The 17,285-nt window shown below is 29.9% G+C and overlaps 3 protein-coding genes across 8 annotated transcripts in view; 1 reads left to right on the plus strand and 2 right to left on the minus strand.

Moving 5' to 3' along the window:
* The window catches only part of LOC124949297 (NCK-interacting protein with SH3 domain), a 31,342-nt gene extending 18,931 nt beyond the window's left edge, over window positions 1-12,411 (minus strand). For 2 of the 4 annotated variants that reach the window (XR_007101027.1, XR_007101026.1), the window contains exons 1-9: window positions 12,210-12,411; window positions 11,936-12,120; window positions 11,017-11,874; window positions 10,728-10,930; window positions 10,554-10,657; window positions 10,242-10,460; window positions 9,996-10,168; window positions 9,809-9,906; window positions 9,511-9,713 (exon numbers count right to left, since the gene is read on the minus strand). Coding sequence is in view for 1 of the 4 variants with exons in the window: in XM_047494153.1 (XP_047350109.1) it covers window positions 9,623-9,713; window positions 9,809-9,906; window positions 9,996-10,168; window positions 10,242-10,460; window positions 10,554-10,657; window positions 10,728-10,930; window positions 11,017-11,874; window positions 11,936-12,120; window positions 12,210-12,234 (1,956 nt within the window). In the remaining 3 variants the exon portion in view is untranslated. Of the gene's footprint in view, window positions 1-8,561; window positions 9,714-9,808; window positions 9,907-9,995; window positions 10,169-10,241; window positions 10,461-10,553; window positions 10,658-10,727; window positions 10,931-11,016; window positions 11,875-11,935; window positions 12,121-12,209 lie in introns of those variants that run through there. The other 2 variants (XR_007101025.1, XM_047494153.1) reach the window with 2 other exon arrangements.
* LOC124949302 (troponin C, isoallergen Bla g 6.0301) lies at window positions 2,092-8,213 on the plus strand. 2 transcript variants are annotated; one of them, XM_047494159.1, is made up of 6 exons: window positions 2,092-2,668; window positions 4,106-4,136; window positions 6,372-6,515; window positions 6,859-6,978; window positions 7,610-7,741; window positions 8,042-8,213. In XM_047494159.1, the coding sequence occupies exons 1-6, from the start codon at window positions 2,645-2,647 to the stop codon at window positions 8,068-8,070; spliced, it is 480 nt and encodes a 159-aa protein (XP_047350115.1). In that variant the 5' UTR covers window positions 2,092-2,644; the 3' UTR covers window positions 8,071-8,213. The 2 variants fall into 2 exon arrangements, with proteins under 2 accessions (XP_047350115.1, XP_047350116.1); XM_047494160.1 differs by having other exon boundaries at window positions 2,092-2,647.
* A 141-nt stretch (window positions 12,412-12,552) lies between the features above and the next one.
* On the minus strand, window positions 12,553-15,811 carry LOC124949296 (transcription initiation factor TFIID subunit 5). 2 transcript variants are annotated; one of them, XM_047494152.1, is made up of 11 exons: window positions 15,418-15,811; window positions 15,127-15,312; window positions 14,846-15,048; window positions 14,579-14,775; window positions 14,285-14,489; window positions 14,089-14,208; window positions 13,863-14,008; window positions 13,609-13,746; window positions 13,339-13,469; window positions 12,957-13,248; window positions 12,553-12,878 (listed from the first exon to the last, which is right to left on the minus strand). In XM_047494152.1, the coding sequence occupies exons 1-11, from the start codon at window positions 15,478-15,480 to the stop codon at window positions 12,664-12,666; spliced, it is 1,896 nt and encodes a 631-aa protein (XP_047350108.1). In that variant the 5' UTR covers window positions 15,481-15,811; the 3' UTR covers window positions 12,553-12,663. The 2 variants fall into 2 exon arrangements, with proteins under 2 accessions (XP_047350108.1, XP_047350107.1); XM_047494151.1 differs by having other exon boundaries at window positions 13,339-13,532; window positions 15,418-15,806.
* Between the last annotated feature and the right edge of the window lie 1,474 nt (window positions 15,812-17,285).

Here is a 17,285-nt window from a genome sequence, read left to right on the forward strand (position 1 = left end):
ACGTCTCGCGTTTAAAATGGGCAACTAGCCAAAAAGTTATCCACCGACGAAATAAAGTCTGGACTCGTATGCTTTCGTAAAACTCGTAAGAGCAATGTTTATCCGTTTGTGATAAAAATACTAAAAATATTTAACGCGCACGGTACGCTTATTCCCTTCCGACAAAACAATGTAGAAACTTGTTTACAACAACGTATTTATTTTTTTTTTTTTTTTAATAACTGACCTCGTCTCTTTCTAGAATATAACGTAGTTAAATTAAATTAGTTCCTAAAATGTGACTATGTCATTAGTGCAAATTAGTTGAAATTATAAATCAAGAACGTTTCTATCTTTCTGTCCAGTAAAGTCCCATTGCTTTTGAATCTGACAGAAATAAATCAATCTTACTTGGCTCGGCTATATCGTCATGTCAAATCATTTCCACGGAATTTTAGGGAAATCTATTAGCACAAACTTTTCAAACTTTATAGATTATTATAAAATGGTTGAATGATAAATAGTAACTTGTAAAACTTGGCCAGGTATCAGTTTCAAAGTAGGACTTGACGTATCAAGGATCGTTTAATATTTTCTAGTCCCATTGTAGTCGATTTCATTTCACTTCATTTCATTTCTATATCTTCAAATGTTTTCACCATACCGATGAATCATATCTAGTGATTCGCTTATATCTCAAGATGTCATTAAGAGTATGAACCTTGGACGTTCTCCAAACGCATTGATCCAACTTCGTTAGATGTACAATTTACGTTGTGCTACTTGTTTACTTTATTGTTTATCACATTCATAAATCATTGGACCATTGAGAATCAACGAGTTATTCATAAACATCTCTAATTTAATTATATTTTATCAAGTTAAGATGTAGTTAATTTTACACCGAGAATTTTGACGAACAAAAAGAAAATATTGAGATTATATCGTATATATTTGAAATTTGTTCGAATTAACGATATAAATAATATAATGATCAAAATACTTAAATGTGTATTAACAACGTTAATAGATAAAATCCTATTAAATATTCTATTAAAAGTCTGGTAAACATTCTAACGAATTTCCTCACATCAGTATTGCATTGGCATTGTAAAGACATTCGGAAAGCTTCCTGGCAAAGAACGCAAAGGAAAATCTTTCCTATGTTTTCCTGTTGTTTGAAAACAACTATCTCCTGCTTTGTTCCTCGATCAGGCAAAATATGTACTTGGGCAATGTCAAAAAAACAACAATTCTATTTTAACAAACATTTCTACTCAAATTAATCCAATGACATAAGATAATATTTACTACGTTTTAAAATTAGAACAAACAAGTACGTAAAACATTAAAAAACTTTTTACACGAAGGATCCTATCAAATTGCAATAGTTTGATATCGATCTGAATCGAATGTATCGTTCACCATATACATTTTCAACATTTTACTGTTGCTTACACGGTAGACTAGAGAATTCTAATTCTCTATTTTCGTAACGACGAAATATTCGAATGATTTGCGATAGAACGAACACTTTTCAAAGTGATCCACGGTCACACGCGTCTCACGGTTGTGCAAAGAATAAAAAAAAAAAAAAAAAAGAAAAAAGAAAAAAAGAAAAAAGAAAAAAAGAAAAATCAAATCGTTCATTCACGTATCCCCACATACCATCCGTTCGTTGATTCGTTTTTAAAAAACGAATTTCGACTAGGCTCTCAAAATAAAACGATAAAATCGAATCGATGAAAATGTAGATAAAAGAAATGAAAAGAAAAGAAAAGAAAAAGAAAGAAAAAAGAAGAGAGATTATCTCCGAACGATACAAAAAAAAAAAAAAAAGAAGAAAAAAAAAGAAAAAGAATATAAAATAATAAGAATAAAAGAGAAAGAGAAGAGAGAGTCCTGGAAACGAAGAGGAAAATGCCAAGTGTTCGTATCACGTCCCCGAAATAGCGCAAGCGCCCTTCCGAAATCTCTAAGGCCCGCTACCAAAGAGAGAAGCTTGTGATTGGCTGGAAGTTGCGGGGCGCGGTCCGGGATCGGTACGCAACCGCTATATCGGCTCATTCGAATATTACCACGGCAGTTCTCGCATCTCTTGACAGTGTTCGTAAAGCTTTAAGCTCGTCCGCCAGGCTCGAGTTGAGAAAAAAAAAAAAAAGAAAAACAAAAAGAAAAAGAAAGAAAAAAAGAAAGAAAAAAAAAAAAGAAACAAACAAACAAACAGACTTCGACTTTTTGGGATTACACAGTTTTTTCTGTTGTTTTTTTTTTTTTTTGTTTGTTTTCTTTCTTCTGTTTTCATTACTATTACTATTATTATTGTCATTATTCTTTCGATCTGATTTAATCTGTATCTATTTATCTGTCTGTTTCGTAACATCGTTCGTACAGAGAAAAAAAAAAAAAAAAAAGTAAAGAGAAAAGAAAAGAAATCTCATCAAATTTACGATTTATATCGATTAATATCGCACATTATAATTCTTCAAACGTTCCATATTACAATCGAGTGACCGTAAATCCAAGCGTTCGATCAATATCATCACAGATTGTGTCGATCTTGTATAATATCGAGCCTGATATATACATATAGACGTATATATATATATATATAAATATATATATATAAGATATATAAAAAAGAGCAAAAAACCGCGTCGCCATCATGGTATGTTCAATCGATGATATCGTAAGTCGTCGCCCTGGTAACATACACGTTTTCCTATTGTCTACTATCTTTTATTTATTATATTTTTTAATTGTTCTTGACCTACCTCTCTCTTTCTCTTTATTCTTTATCTCTCTCTCTCTCTCTCTCTCTCTATCTATCTATCTCTATCTCTCTCTCTCTCTCTTTATTCTTTATTCTTTATTTATATTTTCATTCTTACGTACACACGCAAAAACACTTTTTGTATATCTAATTACTATGTTTCTTACTTTTTGTCTAATTTTTTTTTTCAATTCTATTGGCATGTTTTTAAAACAATTTGTACTGTACATGTTTCCTTATCTAATTACTTTTATTTCAGTGTTGCTTTTCTTTTTTTTTTTTTTTTAATATTTTTTACTTTCTATTTCTTTCCATTATTCTCTCTATCTCTCTCTCTCTATATATATCTCTTTCTCTCTCTCTCTCTCTCTCTCTTTCTAGTGCACGAACTCGCGAAACAAACAAAGTAAAAAAATAAAAATAATATTTGCGCGGAACAGTGTTGGTGCGATAAAAAAGATGTTTCCTTACAAAAAAAGAAAAAGAAAAAAAAAAAAAGAAAGAAAGAAAAAAGAAAAAACGCGGGATTTTTTTCGGAAATAAGGAATAAAAAAAAGCATGTTCAGGAGGTGCGAGGTCCTGGAAACGTGATTGTTTCTTAGACGGCGAATTTTTTCGAAGACGTTCCTCCAATCGATCGTGCCAATTAAAAATAAATTCGATTTTTACAAGATTCGTCATATTAAAAACAAAATAAAAATCGATAAAGGAAAAGAAAGATATATGGAACGAACGATCGGAGAAACGGCATCGAAAATCAAACGATCTTTTCGTCAATTTAATTGATTAATCGTCCGAATAATCCCACGACGCAACAAAGTGTTCATAATCCACTCTATAATATTTCGCGAATATATATATATATATATATATATTTATATATATATATATATTTCGTTCGAAAGTGTTATTTTATCCATCATCGTGACTTGTGAAAGAAGAAGTCAGCCAAAAGTTTGAATTATACGCGAAATATACGAGTGACGTTAAGAATTTTGCGCGAATTTTACAAAAAAGAAATAAAAAAAAAAAAAAAAGAATAAATGAATAAATAAATATAAATAAAAAAGAAATATACGCGGCATTCGTAACAATGTACGTGATCAATATAACAAAGATTCTTGTCGTTGAACATAATAAATCGTGATTTGATTGCGTGATAATAATACAAAAAAAAAAAAATAATAAAAAAAGAAGAAGAAAGATCAAAGTTAACTCGAAATTATCGTCCTGATTAAAACATCGTTGTTGCAGCTCGCATTATTTTGTTGCATTTCGTGGCGAGACGACGACGATGATCACAAATTAATTTCATTTCTGATCGTTCGATATGTTTTTATTTTTATTTTACAGGCCGACGAATTGCCTCCAGAACAAATTGCTGGTAAGTAAAAAAAAATCGATTCTCTCTCTCTCTCTCTCTCTCTCTCTCTCTCTCTCTCTTTATCTCTTTCTCTCTTTTTTTTTTCTCTAATAAATATCATATAAAATACATTGAAAAGAGATCGTCCGATGAAAAGCATGATTCGTTTCACGATCGAGTCTCGGATGACGACGTTCCGGAAAACGTGTCTTATTTTCAGTGTGCCCGACTAAATTTAGTCGCTTCTCTTCTCTACCCTTCTTCGTATTCTCCCTTTTCTCCCTCCTGCTTGCTCAGCTTTGCTAATGGTTGCTAGTTGTACTTTACGGTCACGTTTTAGTTAATCACTATGTAGTAGTTTATAATGTAATTTAATTATAATCGAATCTCTGTTCTTTAATCGAATTTTTATTTCTATTTTTATCTTAACAAACATTATATATAATGTCAAACTTACATTATTAATGTATTATCGTAAACAAGCTACGAATTTTAATTAATAATTTGATTTTGACAAAAATTTTATTGGATCTTTAACAAATATTTCGAAATTATAAAAGATTAAAGTCAAAAAAATTAACAGTATGCATTTTAGTTTTACAATAAATTTATTAAACTCTCGAAAGAGAAAGGCACAAATACCGAACGAACATATTTTATCTTAGTTTTACTTCAAATCTTTATCCTTCATAATATCTACACACATATTTTTACCTTTACGTTTAAAATATTTTTGGACATTCAATTGAACAAATTAAATAATAAATTTATTTAAAGATAAAGTGTAATAATCTAATACATATATACTTTCATATTTTTCTATTGTAAAGTTCAAAACGGGTTAACTACAGAAAGGTGTTCGGTTTAACATCATTTCAAAGGCTAAAAATGAATACACGTGACTCGTAAGAAGTTGAAAGGCAGTAACGTTAGGAAACTAGAGGATTTCTAAATCGGATCGTAAGGTCCCTTCCATCCTCGAAGTTCATGCTGTTAACGCGGCTAACGTGACTCGACAAAGGTACTCGAGTTTATTTGAGCTTCGATTCGATTGGGAGCAGCTGCTGGGTACCTAAGTATAGCTTGCATGTGTAGTGTTCTCTCTCTCTCTCTCTCTCTCTCTCTCTCTCTCTCTCTCTCTCTCTCTCTCTCTCTCTCTCTCTCTCTCTCATTCGTTTAGAAGATATAGCATGACGATCGATCAGTCCGTCGCTTTTCGTTCGAATCCAATCAGATTGATAAAAATAACTAAAACCATATTTTCCAGATCTTGTGCAAAACAAAAACAAAAAAAGAAAAGAAAAAGAAAATAAAATGAAGAAAAAAAAATAGAATCTCATAACTTCGACGAAGGAAACGATTCTCTCGAGATTATTCGCTTGATATTCTAATAAAACTGTTTCCTTATTTTCCAGAAGATTTCCTTTGGGATATCTTTGAAAAAAGAAAATTACAAAAATATATATATATATAAAATAAAAGAAATGGTCAAAGATAGATGGAAAAACCCATCTCATTCTATAATAACTTTTCGTACTATTAAAAAAAAAAAAAAGAAAAAAATGAACAGTCGTTTTCTTTGTTTGTTTACAAACGATAAATTAAACAACGCGTTATATTACTTGTTGTCGTGCTTTGAAATTTCGTACTGTGCCAAATCGTAAAACAACTCAACGCAGTTAGAATGATATTTAATATCGAAGAAAATTAGATAATTTTTATATAATTTTATAATCTTTTTTGTACATTACAGATATTTTTTTTACCGATTAGTTAATTTTGTCATTAGAAAAAAAAAAAAAAATCGTTGATTTACGTTAGTAAAGGGCTCGTTCTCTCTCTCTCTCTCTCTCTTTTTCTCGAGACAGTAGTAAATAAACGATGTAAACGACTATGAGCGATGATATAGAAAGCCAAATAAGCTCCGAGAGCCAAAATCGCGAGGGTAAGGAAGGGCATTAACATCGGATCTAAATTTGAATCGCAACCGATGGCGCACTGCGTGAACGTTGAGCTACGAGCTTTTTAACCCGAAAACGAAAACGAAAAAGACAGAGAGAAAGAGAAAGAAAGAGAGAAAAAGAGAAAGAGAGAGAGAGAGAGAGAGACAGAGAGAGAGAGGGAGAGAGACAAAAAAAAGGAAATACTTTCCCAATAAATTCAACGCGAATCTTTTTTATCCTTAAAAGAAAAAAATAAATAAAATAAAATAAAAGAAAATAAAAAAAATACAAACTTCATTTTTTTCCTTTCCAGTCCTTCGTAAAGCTTTCGACAGCTTCGACAGAGAAAAAAGTGGCAGCATTCCCACCGACATGGTGGCTGATATACTTCGACTTATGGGACAACCGTTCAACAAGAAAATTCTCGATGAACTTATAGAGGAAGTTGATGCTGACAGTGAGTGACATTAACGATATTAATCCATAAATTTTCTAATAGAAATTCTATTCCGTTATAATGTTCAATATATACTATATAAACTATTGGATAAAAAAAGAATATTTTCATTCTCTAAATTATCCATAAATGTATGCACTATAAGGAAATAATAATCTACATATATAAATAATATATATATAATAATAATATATATATATATATATATATATATAATGTTTCCATTCTACGGGGTTGTTTGACTGTTTATAATAATTTCGAAAAAAAAAAAAAAAAGAAAAATAAAAATAAAACAAAGGAATACAAAAAGAAATAAATATACAATCCCGTTTAATTTGTTTAGAATCAGGACGTTTGGAATTCGAAGAGTTCGTCACCTTAGCCGCGAAATTCATCGTTGAGGAAGATGCTGAAGCACTTGAGAAGGAACTTCGAGAAGCTTTTAGGCTCTACGACAAGGAAGGTAAGTACATTACAAAAGAAAAATAAATAAATATTCGTTCAAAACAAAACATTCTCTGATTGATATGAAATTTTTTTTTTTATAAATTTTTTCTACTTCTTACTAACTTTTTTCCTCACCGTGAATTCATTAATTGACGCCCGTTGACCAATAACTAACGTAAACGTAAGATGATCGTACCGAAACGATTTACGTTCCATATCATAAAATGATCTACGACGCCGTAATACCTCGGATGATCTCGGTAGTTTTCGCTTTTAGTTGGAGATCAGCCAAGTCGTAAGATGTAGAAAGAGATAAAAGGGGACTAAAGGGGTGATAGGGAAGAAGATGGTAGAGTTAGATAAATAGATAGAGACGTTAAAGAAAGGAAGAAGAAATTCGCGGGAATTTAACTCGAAACGAAATGGAACACGGACAGGAATAGCTAACTATACAATATTAGAAAATGTACGCCGTAGAGATCTAGTTTTATGAAGGATCTAAAAAAGAAAAAACAAAACGAAAAGAGAGAAAGAGAGAGAAATAGAAAAAGAGAGAGAGAGAGAGAGAGGAACATTTAAATCAAAATTTGAATAAAAATGATAATTCAAAACATTGTTCCATATTATATTTATCATTTTTATAACAGGTAATGGATATATCCCGACCACCTGCTTGCGTGAAATTTTAAGAGAACTCGATGATCAACTAACGGACGAGGAATTGGATATAATGATCGAAGAAATTGATTCTGATGGTTCAGGAACCGTAGATTTCGATGGTATGTACGTTCACAATATCTTTTGATTAATAAGAAGAATTTAGTTATCTATAGATTTGGCAAGTATTGATTCCAAGAGAAATTTTCAGAAATCATCGAATTTTGGAAAATGACGGAAATCAGTATATATTCGCGTTCCAAGTTCAGTATCAAGGACTTGGCATTTCATGTTCTTCTTTCAATTTTGTGATACATAGAAACAGCTGCATAAGTTATTTATTATCTTACTGAAAATTCTATTTTATCTAAGTAAATTATTATTTTGATTGATTAAATAAATTTTATTTTTTTTTGTTTCAGAATTTATGGAAATGATGACCGGAGAATAATCTTGGCCAAAGTATCCGGTAGCATGAGCTGCTGTGAATTTTTTGTTTTCTTTTTATTTAAAAAAAAAAAAAAAAAAAAAAAAAAAAAAAAAAAAAAAAAAAAAAAAAAAGAAAAAAAAGAAAAAAAACACGCCATGCGTTTATCAAATCACACAAAGCTATAAACAATTACTCACATATATCTAAATGTTCGATGGAGTAAACGTGGAACACATAGTGTCACCATAATAATATTTAGAGACGAAAGTTGAAAGGAGAACCTGCTGTTAAATAATGCTTATACACGCGTAACGCGTTTATGTTTACTACAGCAGATTTACATATATTTTGTGCGTTTGATAAAATTACTGACGTCATGCCTGCTATATTTTCCATAAACAGTATTTATTGTTGTTAATAAAAACACATTGGGGAAAAAAAGCGTGTGATATCCTTTATCTTTTATTTCTAGTATTAGAAAAAGATAGGATAGGATTTTAGATAGATATATAGACATCTCCTAAACGTTTTTATTCGTTCAACATTTGATGGTAATTATAATATCATTAGTAGCATTTTCTTTTTTATATTTTTTTTTTTTTTTTATATTGCAATTGACTCACTTAATTTAATTTGTCTAATAGTCGTGTAAACATAACGTACTACTATACTTTTAAAAAAATATAGTTACTAGCGATAGACTAGGAAATTCGATAACTGTAAGTGGCACAAAGGCATTTTCACGTAAACTTGCATTTTAAATGTTTCGATTCTATCAGAAATAGATTCTGCCAAAGAATATAGCACGTAAAGGTAAGAAACGTGATGATAAAGTTCTATTCTGATATATATATATATATATATATATATATATATATGTGTGTGTGTGTATACATATATATATATGTAGTCTTCGACTAGATTATGCTTAACACGAAGATATATAACTATTTGTAAGACTAAATTGTTTGTCTTTATTTTTTCTTAATATCTTTAAAAGTTCCAAAAATGCAACGAATTCGCAAATTATCTTTCGCGATAGGATCATTATTATATCTAACTGCTTTTAAATTGTTTTAACTCATATTTAAATATCAAAGGGTAAAATAGGACGATAATATATGGTCATGGTCCTCGTATTTGGAATGAGAAATTTCTCTCGAATAACACTAAACATATGATATATATAGGTAGATACACGTACATACATTCGACACATATGTACGATAATTTTCTTCATTTTGGTAACATGTAATCACATATCTGTCACTATTAGCAGGTAACACTTTTTCTACCGAGGGTATAAATCTAAGAAATGACATCAACTCGGCAAATAGAATATCTTTCATGTAGTGTGCATCTTATCATTGATATAGTGATTTTTTTTTTTCGAGCGAAAAAAATATATAATATATGTATATTAGAGAAGACGAGTTATAAAAAATAAGAAAGATTTCTCACCAGAAAGTCGAGTAAATATCTGCCTAGTCCTACTTTCAAGTTTTGTGCTTTATACGAGAGTTTGTAAATCATCTTCCTCCAAGTCTTTATTATCGGAGGATGAAAGTAAAGGTCACATTTTAAATAAATGTGGAAATTCATTGCTAATTTCACGTACCAATCGTTGGTCCTCTTGACTCTCAGTCGTTTCCTCGCAAAATATCCTACGTATATAAAGTAATAGAAATTATATAAATCATTCATTATATAAATCATTATATATATATATATATATATATATATATATATCTCTTTTTACCTTGTAAAACATTTTAAAAGATCTTCGGATTGATGCCGATGTTCATTATAATTTGAAGTACGTAATACTCTACGACACAATTCTAAATATTGTCTACGCTATATAGAGAATAATTATAATATAAGGTTAATTCATTATTTAATAAATTTCAATATAGATATGCTATAAACTTTATGAAAATCTTTACCTTATCGCCAGGATACATATCGAAAAGTTGCCTCAAAATAATTTCAATTAAGACTTTTACGTCGTTAGTATAGAAAAGACCTGCTGTATAGTCGTTATTAAACAGATCGATAAACAATTTCAATACGGAATGAGGAGGTTGTGGTTCATGATCAAATATTCTTACTGGATCCTCTGTGATATATTATATTATAAAAAGAATAGCTTTCCATCTTTTCCTTTATAAAAATCGACAAAAATAATTTACCTTCTCTGTTAAAAAGAAAGAGGATTTTTTCAGTGAAAATTTTTGCTACTGTCCTTTCTTTTAATGCACTTATTAATGGATTTTCCGAATTCGTAAATTGCAAATTATATGATAATATTAAATTGACGAATAAATCAGGAATTTGATCTTCCAAATCAGAGTCTGGTGGGTTTTCTATCAAATCCAAGAGGAACGAGACAAAATCAGATCCTAGTTGTTCTGCAATCATTTTCGTAATGCGATAATTGTAAAAAAAAAAAACAAATGTATAAATTAATGTTCTAGATGTAACGTACTACCTACTTTACTCACCCCAATGTGTAACTGGCATTGGTTCACCCATTGAAAAAATCATACTAAGCAGCAATGAAGAATAATTTAATTTCTGTACATTTCTTGGATTACTCCTCATATCTCTAAACAAAGTTAGAAAAGAAACTTTCTGGTTTTGCATATGTAATATTAAATTATGCAAAACTATGTTACCTTGCTAATTCCATTGGTAATATGCTGTTTAACATAATAGTTAAAATGATAGAATCTAAACTACACATTACACCAAATGATTGCAACAGTAATTGTCTTATAGTCCATCTAGGCTCCATTTGATAATACTGAATTAATACGTTAACGCCATTGTATTGATCTTGTTTTAAAATGTATCTTGAAACATTTGCATCTGCATTTGTCTACGATAGGAAGAGCAATATATGAATATATATATTTTATTATCAATTTAAAATGTTTCAACAAATTTTATGTACAAAGATAATACCAGTATAGATGTAAGCTCAGTAATGTTTTCTACTATAACAGATTCATCCTCATAAAGCATCCAATTTCTTTGTTGAGAATCTTCTTTGCAAGAAGTGAGTTCAGTGAAAATGATTTTGAGTCTACTTGCATCATAAGTTTCTTCGATATTCATTTTTGATACTGTTAGCGGTGTTTCTAATTGTTGCAATAACGCTTCAAAATAGTGATTTACACTTTCAGGTAACAGATGTTGTAAATCAGATACAACAACTATGACTGCCACTTTAGACATTTCATAACTTAATTGAGTATTTCGACGAACTTTGTCGAGTAATTGATAAGCCGTTTTGGAATTTATATTACACAAGGAATTAGTTTTTATAGGCGAACCATTAGGAGACGTTCGTGCACTAATCTGCGAAGGACTCTTACGTATTTCCGGCGTCGTAGGATAAGCTTTTTGAACTGTCTCTGAACTAGACTGACGAGGAAAGGACTGTCTACGTTGTTCAGTTCCAGACTGGCGTCGACACTGTGTATTATATACTTCTCCTTGATCCAAATTACCATGAAGAGTCGTTTGTGCTGTTACATAAGAAGTATTACTTTGTATATGTCTGACATCTACCTCTGAATTAGGACATATAGAAGAAGGAATAGTTTCTTTGGTTGGAGTAGTATTTCCAAAATCAGGAGGCATTGGTGCTTGTTTTTTCTGACTCGGTGCTTGTTGTTTCTTATTTAACGCTATTTGTTTTCTTCTCGTCAGCAAGTCGGATAACAGATCTTGTTTATGAGTATCACCGCTTTTATTACTTTCCGATTGTAGAATTAGTATAGATCCATCCAAAAAGTCGATGAAAAATTGTGCCTGTACCTGATGATCAGCGGTTGATATAATGAAGAATTTGATAGAACATTCGAAAGACTTGACATACCTTTACGGTAGTGACATAATTAGATGGAATATATCCAACCTGAGCCTTATTATTCACTACTTGCCACCAATTTCTTTGCTTTGTATTACTCTGATGGAATATAAAATGATCCCCTTCACGAAAGCTGAGAGTTTTAGCGAAGGTGGCATCGAAGTCGTATAATGCCTTCAGCATTTCATAATGTTCTAAATACGAAAAAATTTCAATATTAAAATCAACGAAAAAGGACAAATAAGTCATTTAATATGTGAGACTAAACCGATCGTAAACTTACCTAACCTTACACTATTGTCACCCATCGTTCGGATAGTCAAATGCACAGTGTACTTTCACCAGAGACACGCCCAAATAAAAACTAGACAGACAGGAAACTACTCGGCGCAGGCTACGAACATTTCACTTTCAAATCTGCTCGACATAATAGTTTTCTTGCTCCTTTTCATGGATATACAACAGTATATGCTTTCGAAGGGATTTCGAGGAGCCCTCTATAACCGTAATCTCAAACACACTTTCAACTGCAGTACGAGCGCAGACTGGTGCAAAGCAATACAGACATTTCTCGAATATCGATCGAAATGCATCATGTTTGTTAATGCGGGCAGCATGAAATAATAAAAGGTAGAAAATTTTATTAACGATGATTGTTATATTACAATGATGATGCATTTGTGCATTTAGATTTAATACATTGAATGAACAAGGATAGGAGAGGATGTCAAAAGGGGTCACATAGAATCGTACATTCCAACTCCTAAAAGTAAATTTCTTCGAGAAAAATGTAAGGTCAAAACTGGAGAATTTTTCGTTGGAAACGTTCGCAATAAATATGTTTCAGCGTTGGTCTTTACATCAGGATTATGCGAAACATTAACATCCTCCAAACTCATTTCTTCTGCTAACTTTGTAAAATCCCATAATATAATAGTACAATCTAACGATCCTATAAAATGGAGATATATTAATTTAATGACTTGAGAGAAAACTTTAAGAGTCATTTGAAATGGTAAAACGAACTTACCTGAAACTAATATATTTCCATCTCTACTGAAGGATAAACAGTGTATGGTACTTGTATGACTAGATAAAGCAGCCACAAGATGACCATGTGCCAAATCCCACACAAGCACGCGACAATCAGCACCAGCTGAAGCTAAGAATCGACCTTCAGCCGAAAACGCAAGAGAATATATTGGACCTTTATGACCTGTCATTAATCTTACTTGACTACCGGTTACGCAATCCCATAATCTCACGGTCATATCGCTAGAACCGGTTGCAATGTAATTTGAATTAGGATGAAATTGTACTACCTATAAAACAGATGTTAATTTGCATTTAACAATGATAAAATTTAATGTTTAATGTAATTGGTAATGATACTTTCTTATAATAAAACTTACATCAACATCAGAGTAATGACCAGCAAATATTCTAAGAGGTTGGTGACAATCGGTCACCCAAAGTCTAGCTGTTTTATCATGAGAGGCTGTTGCAAAATAATAACCATGAGGTGAAAATCTTATACACCATACTGGAAATAAATGACCTTTGTAACAAACTACGCATGTCCACGTATGAAGTGACCATAATCTTACTGTAATTCATTAAATAAAATCTTTGTAAAATTAATAAAAAGAGAAATGTGTAAAATAAGTTAATAATTTTTTTACCTGTAGCATCTTCAGAACATGAAAGTAAAAGATTCCTATCTGGGCTAAAAGAAAGATTATATATTGGTCCATTATGTCCATATAATGATCTTGATGTTTCTGCTGTCCTATCATCCATCATTCTGACTAATACATCATCTATATCACAATTGCAGAACATTATATATGTATATATATATATATATATATATATATATATATATATATATATCCAAATAAAAGATATAGACGTAATAAATATCTAATAAATATACCTGCTTCTCTATCAATATCTTGCAATTGTTCACCAGATTTCATCAGTCTTAATTTTTGCGGAACTAAACTCCATACTTTAATGGCAGAATCACTAAACCCAACAGCTAATAAGCTCGAATCTTCTGCTACTTCTGCTGCAGTTACACTAAGTAGAATTTTAAATATATTTATTAATTATAAAATTATAAAAATGTGTTGTAGGTATTGATGCATAGGTATACTTACCTATGTACAGTATTAAGTAATGTGTAAAAACAAATAGAAGGTAATGTGTCAGGACCAAGAACAACTCTCTTAGATGCTTCTCTCAATGCTTTAACCTTTTCTAACTTATCTACATCCTTTCTATATTAAAATGATAAAAATAATAATATGATTTTAAAACAAATTAACCTAATATATAAAAAAATATTTAACTTACAAGTTTGGTAATGGCATTCTGCCTACAGGTGGTGCATTTGGATCTGATTTTGTTTTCTTTGAAAACAATGGATCTTTTTTAGCCTTCTTTTTTTTTGGTTTATCACCATCTGCACCAGCTACATCATCCTCCTCTTCTTCAGCTGGCGGAACACATTGAATATCTGGTTCCTTTAGAAGACCATAATAAACCTTTGCTTTATTATCTATGAAAAATATAACTCATAAATATTTTTGCATTCTAAATCTCATCAAATGCCTTTCAATGCTAATTTCTTGAAAAGATATACAATACCTTGTCTTGTTGCTTCGCCCACCACAGCACCAGAAGTGGCTTCAATTTGTTGTTTATTACGAGCAACTCCTTCATACATATCAAAATATAAATGTTCTTGTATAATATTCAACAATACACTATGTTTTTTTTCTTGCAAATGTCGTTTTAATATCGATAAAGTATCTCTTGACATTCTTATAATAAATTGATTGGATCTATAACAATTTGTCAAAGAAACTATTACTTGTTAACATATATATAAATATCACAAATTAAAGTACATACTTAAATGTGTCTGTCAATTCATTCCCCGCCATTTGTTCACGTCTTGTGACATTTGAAAGTTTTTTTAAATCAGATTGATAATATTCTTCTAAATTTCCTCCAAATTTTTCTATTAATTGTTTTGCTTCTTCCGAATGATTATTGTATACTAGTTCTAGATACATATGTACCAATACTGGATATAATATCGTACCTAACTCATGCTGATCATTGATAAAGAAAATGAATATTTCTGATAGAAAATATTAAGATTTATGATTTGTTTTGATCTACTATTTTACCTTGTATATGTCTAAAGAACTTTCTACAAATTTCTTTAATTCACTATATGCCTTTTCGTATAAAGCAGGATCACCTTCACTTTTATAAGCTGACAGAACACTGCTTACTTCTGAATCTGTTTGTTGAGTTTCATCTGTGGATACATCTGTAAGATTAGCTTCTTTCCTGAATAATTCTTCAGTTCCCTAAATGAAAGAATATAAGAGATATAAACCAACATCAATATCATCATAAATATTTATACAAACATTGAGGTTATATTTACTAATTCTCATAAAACATTAATTTACCTTTAAATTATATTTCCTAAGAAGTTGTAAAACAGCAAGCATAGTACTCTTTTCGTTCTCCATATTTGATTGAATTGTTTAATAAATCCTTATTAATCAAATTAACACTTATCACAGGACCTTTTTTAAAAGTTTGTTTCGATTCAAAATGCTCAATAGTCGAATAGATATAAGAAAGCCATCATGACATTTGCCACTCAAAAACAAATGATGGAGCCACTGTAGATTTTTTGAAATGATATAAACATTTTATATTTATTGTTAGAATTAATTAAACCATTTATAAAGAAAAAAAAATTGGAAAGCTCCGTGACTATAAAAATGATTGAAATCTGTCATAGGAATATTCATATCTTGTGATTCTTAAGAATCTGTATTACATTTTATCGTACGAATGATTTTACAATTTTATTTTCACCATAAGATAAGCTTTCAATCTAATATTTAACTAAATAATTCCTATGAGTTATACAATTGGTTTATAGATACTTCGTTTATTTTGCTGAATTGTGACGTCAGACAATCTCGCAATCTGATTGGCTATCTATAAAAATCGTGACAGTAGGATTCCATCTTGAATTTTTCGATCTCTACTTGCCTATTATCGAACAACGCGATTGATCGAAATCTTAGTATTATTAGTATGAAAACTGTATGTATGGCCAGTCTTAAGTTCTATAATCAGTGTTTTCTTCTAGATGTGATGGAAGAAGATTCGATTGAACGGTACAAGGTAATACTTCATCCAACTAAAGTATATTTAATGTATTTTACGTGAAAATATAAAGTATTGAGTTAACTAAATTTAAGACAAATTTTATTATATTACATTTTTAACAAATATATCTTAATAAATACGACAAGTTTGTTAAGTAATGATAAAAATTCAACAAATAATAAATTTCAAATAAATAAGAGAACGTATAACATTTCTATTATAAAATTAATTGCTATTTTTTACGTTAATTCTCTAAATAGTACTTGCTACTGATCGATCCTTAGCGATGAGTGAAACTCACAGAGATTCTTGATCCTCGTTCAATTACGGTATCACAAGTCAAATATAAGGTATATAATATAAAGGAAAACATTTCAAACTCGTTAGTATGTGTTGCATTAATCGCTATATATAAATAACAGGGACAATGAGAACGATGGCAAAGAATTAATTTCATTGAATTTCGATGAGTTAACACAGTAGTTTCATTACAGTCTGCGTTTTCTCATATATATATATATATATATATATATATATAATTAATTCTTTTGATTATTTTACATTTATTTAAACAATATATATGCATATATTTAAACAATACATATGCGTAGATTAATTTCCTATTTATCAATAACAATATAACAAATATTTATAATTCGTATAATTGTTTATACAACAGCATATTTAATTGAAAAATTATGCAGACTTGATTGTTATCAATTATTTGTATAATACGTAATTATTAATAAGAAATAAAATATACTATATTGTTATACACATTTTACATAAATATAAGAAGTAATTGAAAGAATAGTTTATTTAAAATGAGATAAAGTGTAATACTACTGTTATACAATGTGTAATGATAATAAATACTTTTTATATAAAATACTTTTTTACCACTATAATTATTTGCATATTAGATATTCAAGATATATAAATATACACAAAGAATAAAGAGGACGATAAAAAAAAATATATCGTCCTTTTCTTTAATTTCATCGTGTGTAACGGTTGCATACATGCATAACTATAAATACTGATAATACATGGAATTCGATATAAAGTAGGTATTAAATCAATGAATATAAAACAAATATATATATAAAGTTAATACAGAAATAAACAAAATTATATATTCTTATCACAT

This window comes from Vespa velutina, chromosome 5, assembly GCF_912470025.1.
Source record: "Vespa velutina chromosome 5, iVesVel2.1, whole genome shotgun sequence".
In the NCBI taxonomy this organism is placed as follows: domain Eukaryota; kingdom Metazoa; phylum Arthropoda; class Insecta; order Hymenoptera; family Vespidae; genus Vespa; species Vespa velutina.

Excerpts from the sequence above, each read along its gene's own strand:
- LOC124949296 (XM_047494151.1), bottom strand. The coding sequence starts at position 15,480 with ATGGAGAACGAAAAGAGTACTATGCTTGCTGTTTTACAACTTCTTAGG. Across the intron at positions 13,249-13,338 it reads GTCATTACTCTGATGTTGAT|GTAGTACAATTTCATCCTAA; the intron begins GTAAGTTTTATT and ends TCTGTTTTATAG. Across the intron at positions 12,879-12,956 it reads TGGAAATATATTAGTTTCAG|GATCGTTAGATTGTACTATT; the intron begins GTAAGTTCGTTT and ends TCCATTTTATAG.
- LOC124949302 (XM_047494159.1), top strand. The coding sequence starts at position 2,645 with ATGGTATGTTCAATCGATGATATC. Across the intron at positions 6,516-6,858 it reads AGAGGAAGTTGATGCTGACA|AATCAGGACGTTTGGAATTC; the intron begins GTGAGTGACATT and ends TAATTTGTTTAG. Across the intron at positions 7,742-8,041 it reads AGGAACCGTAGATTTCGATG|AATTTATGGAAATGATGACC; the intron begins GTATGTACGTTC and ends TTTTTGTTTCAG.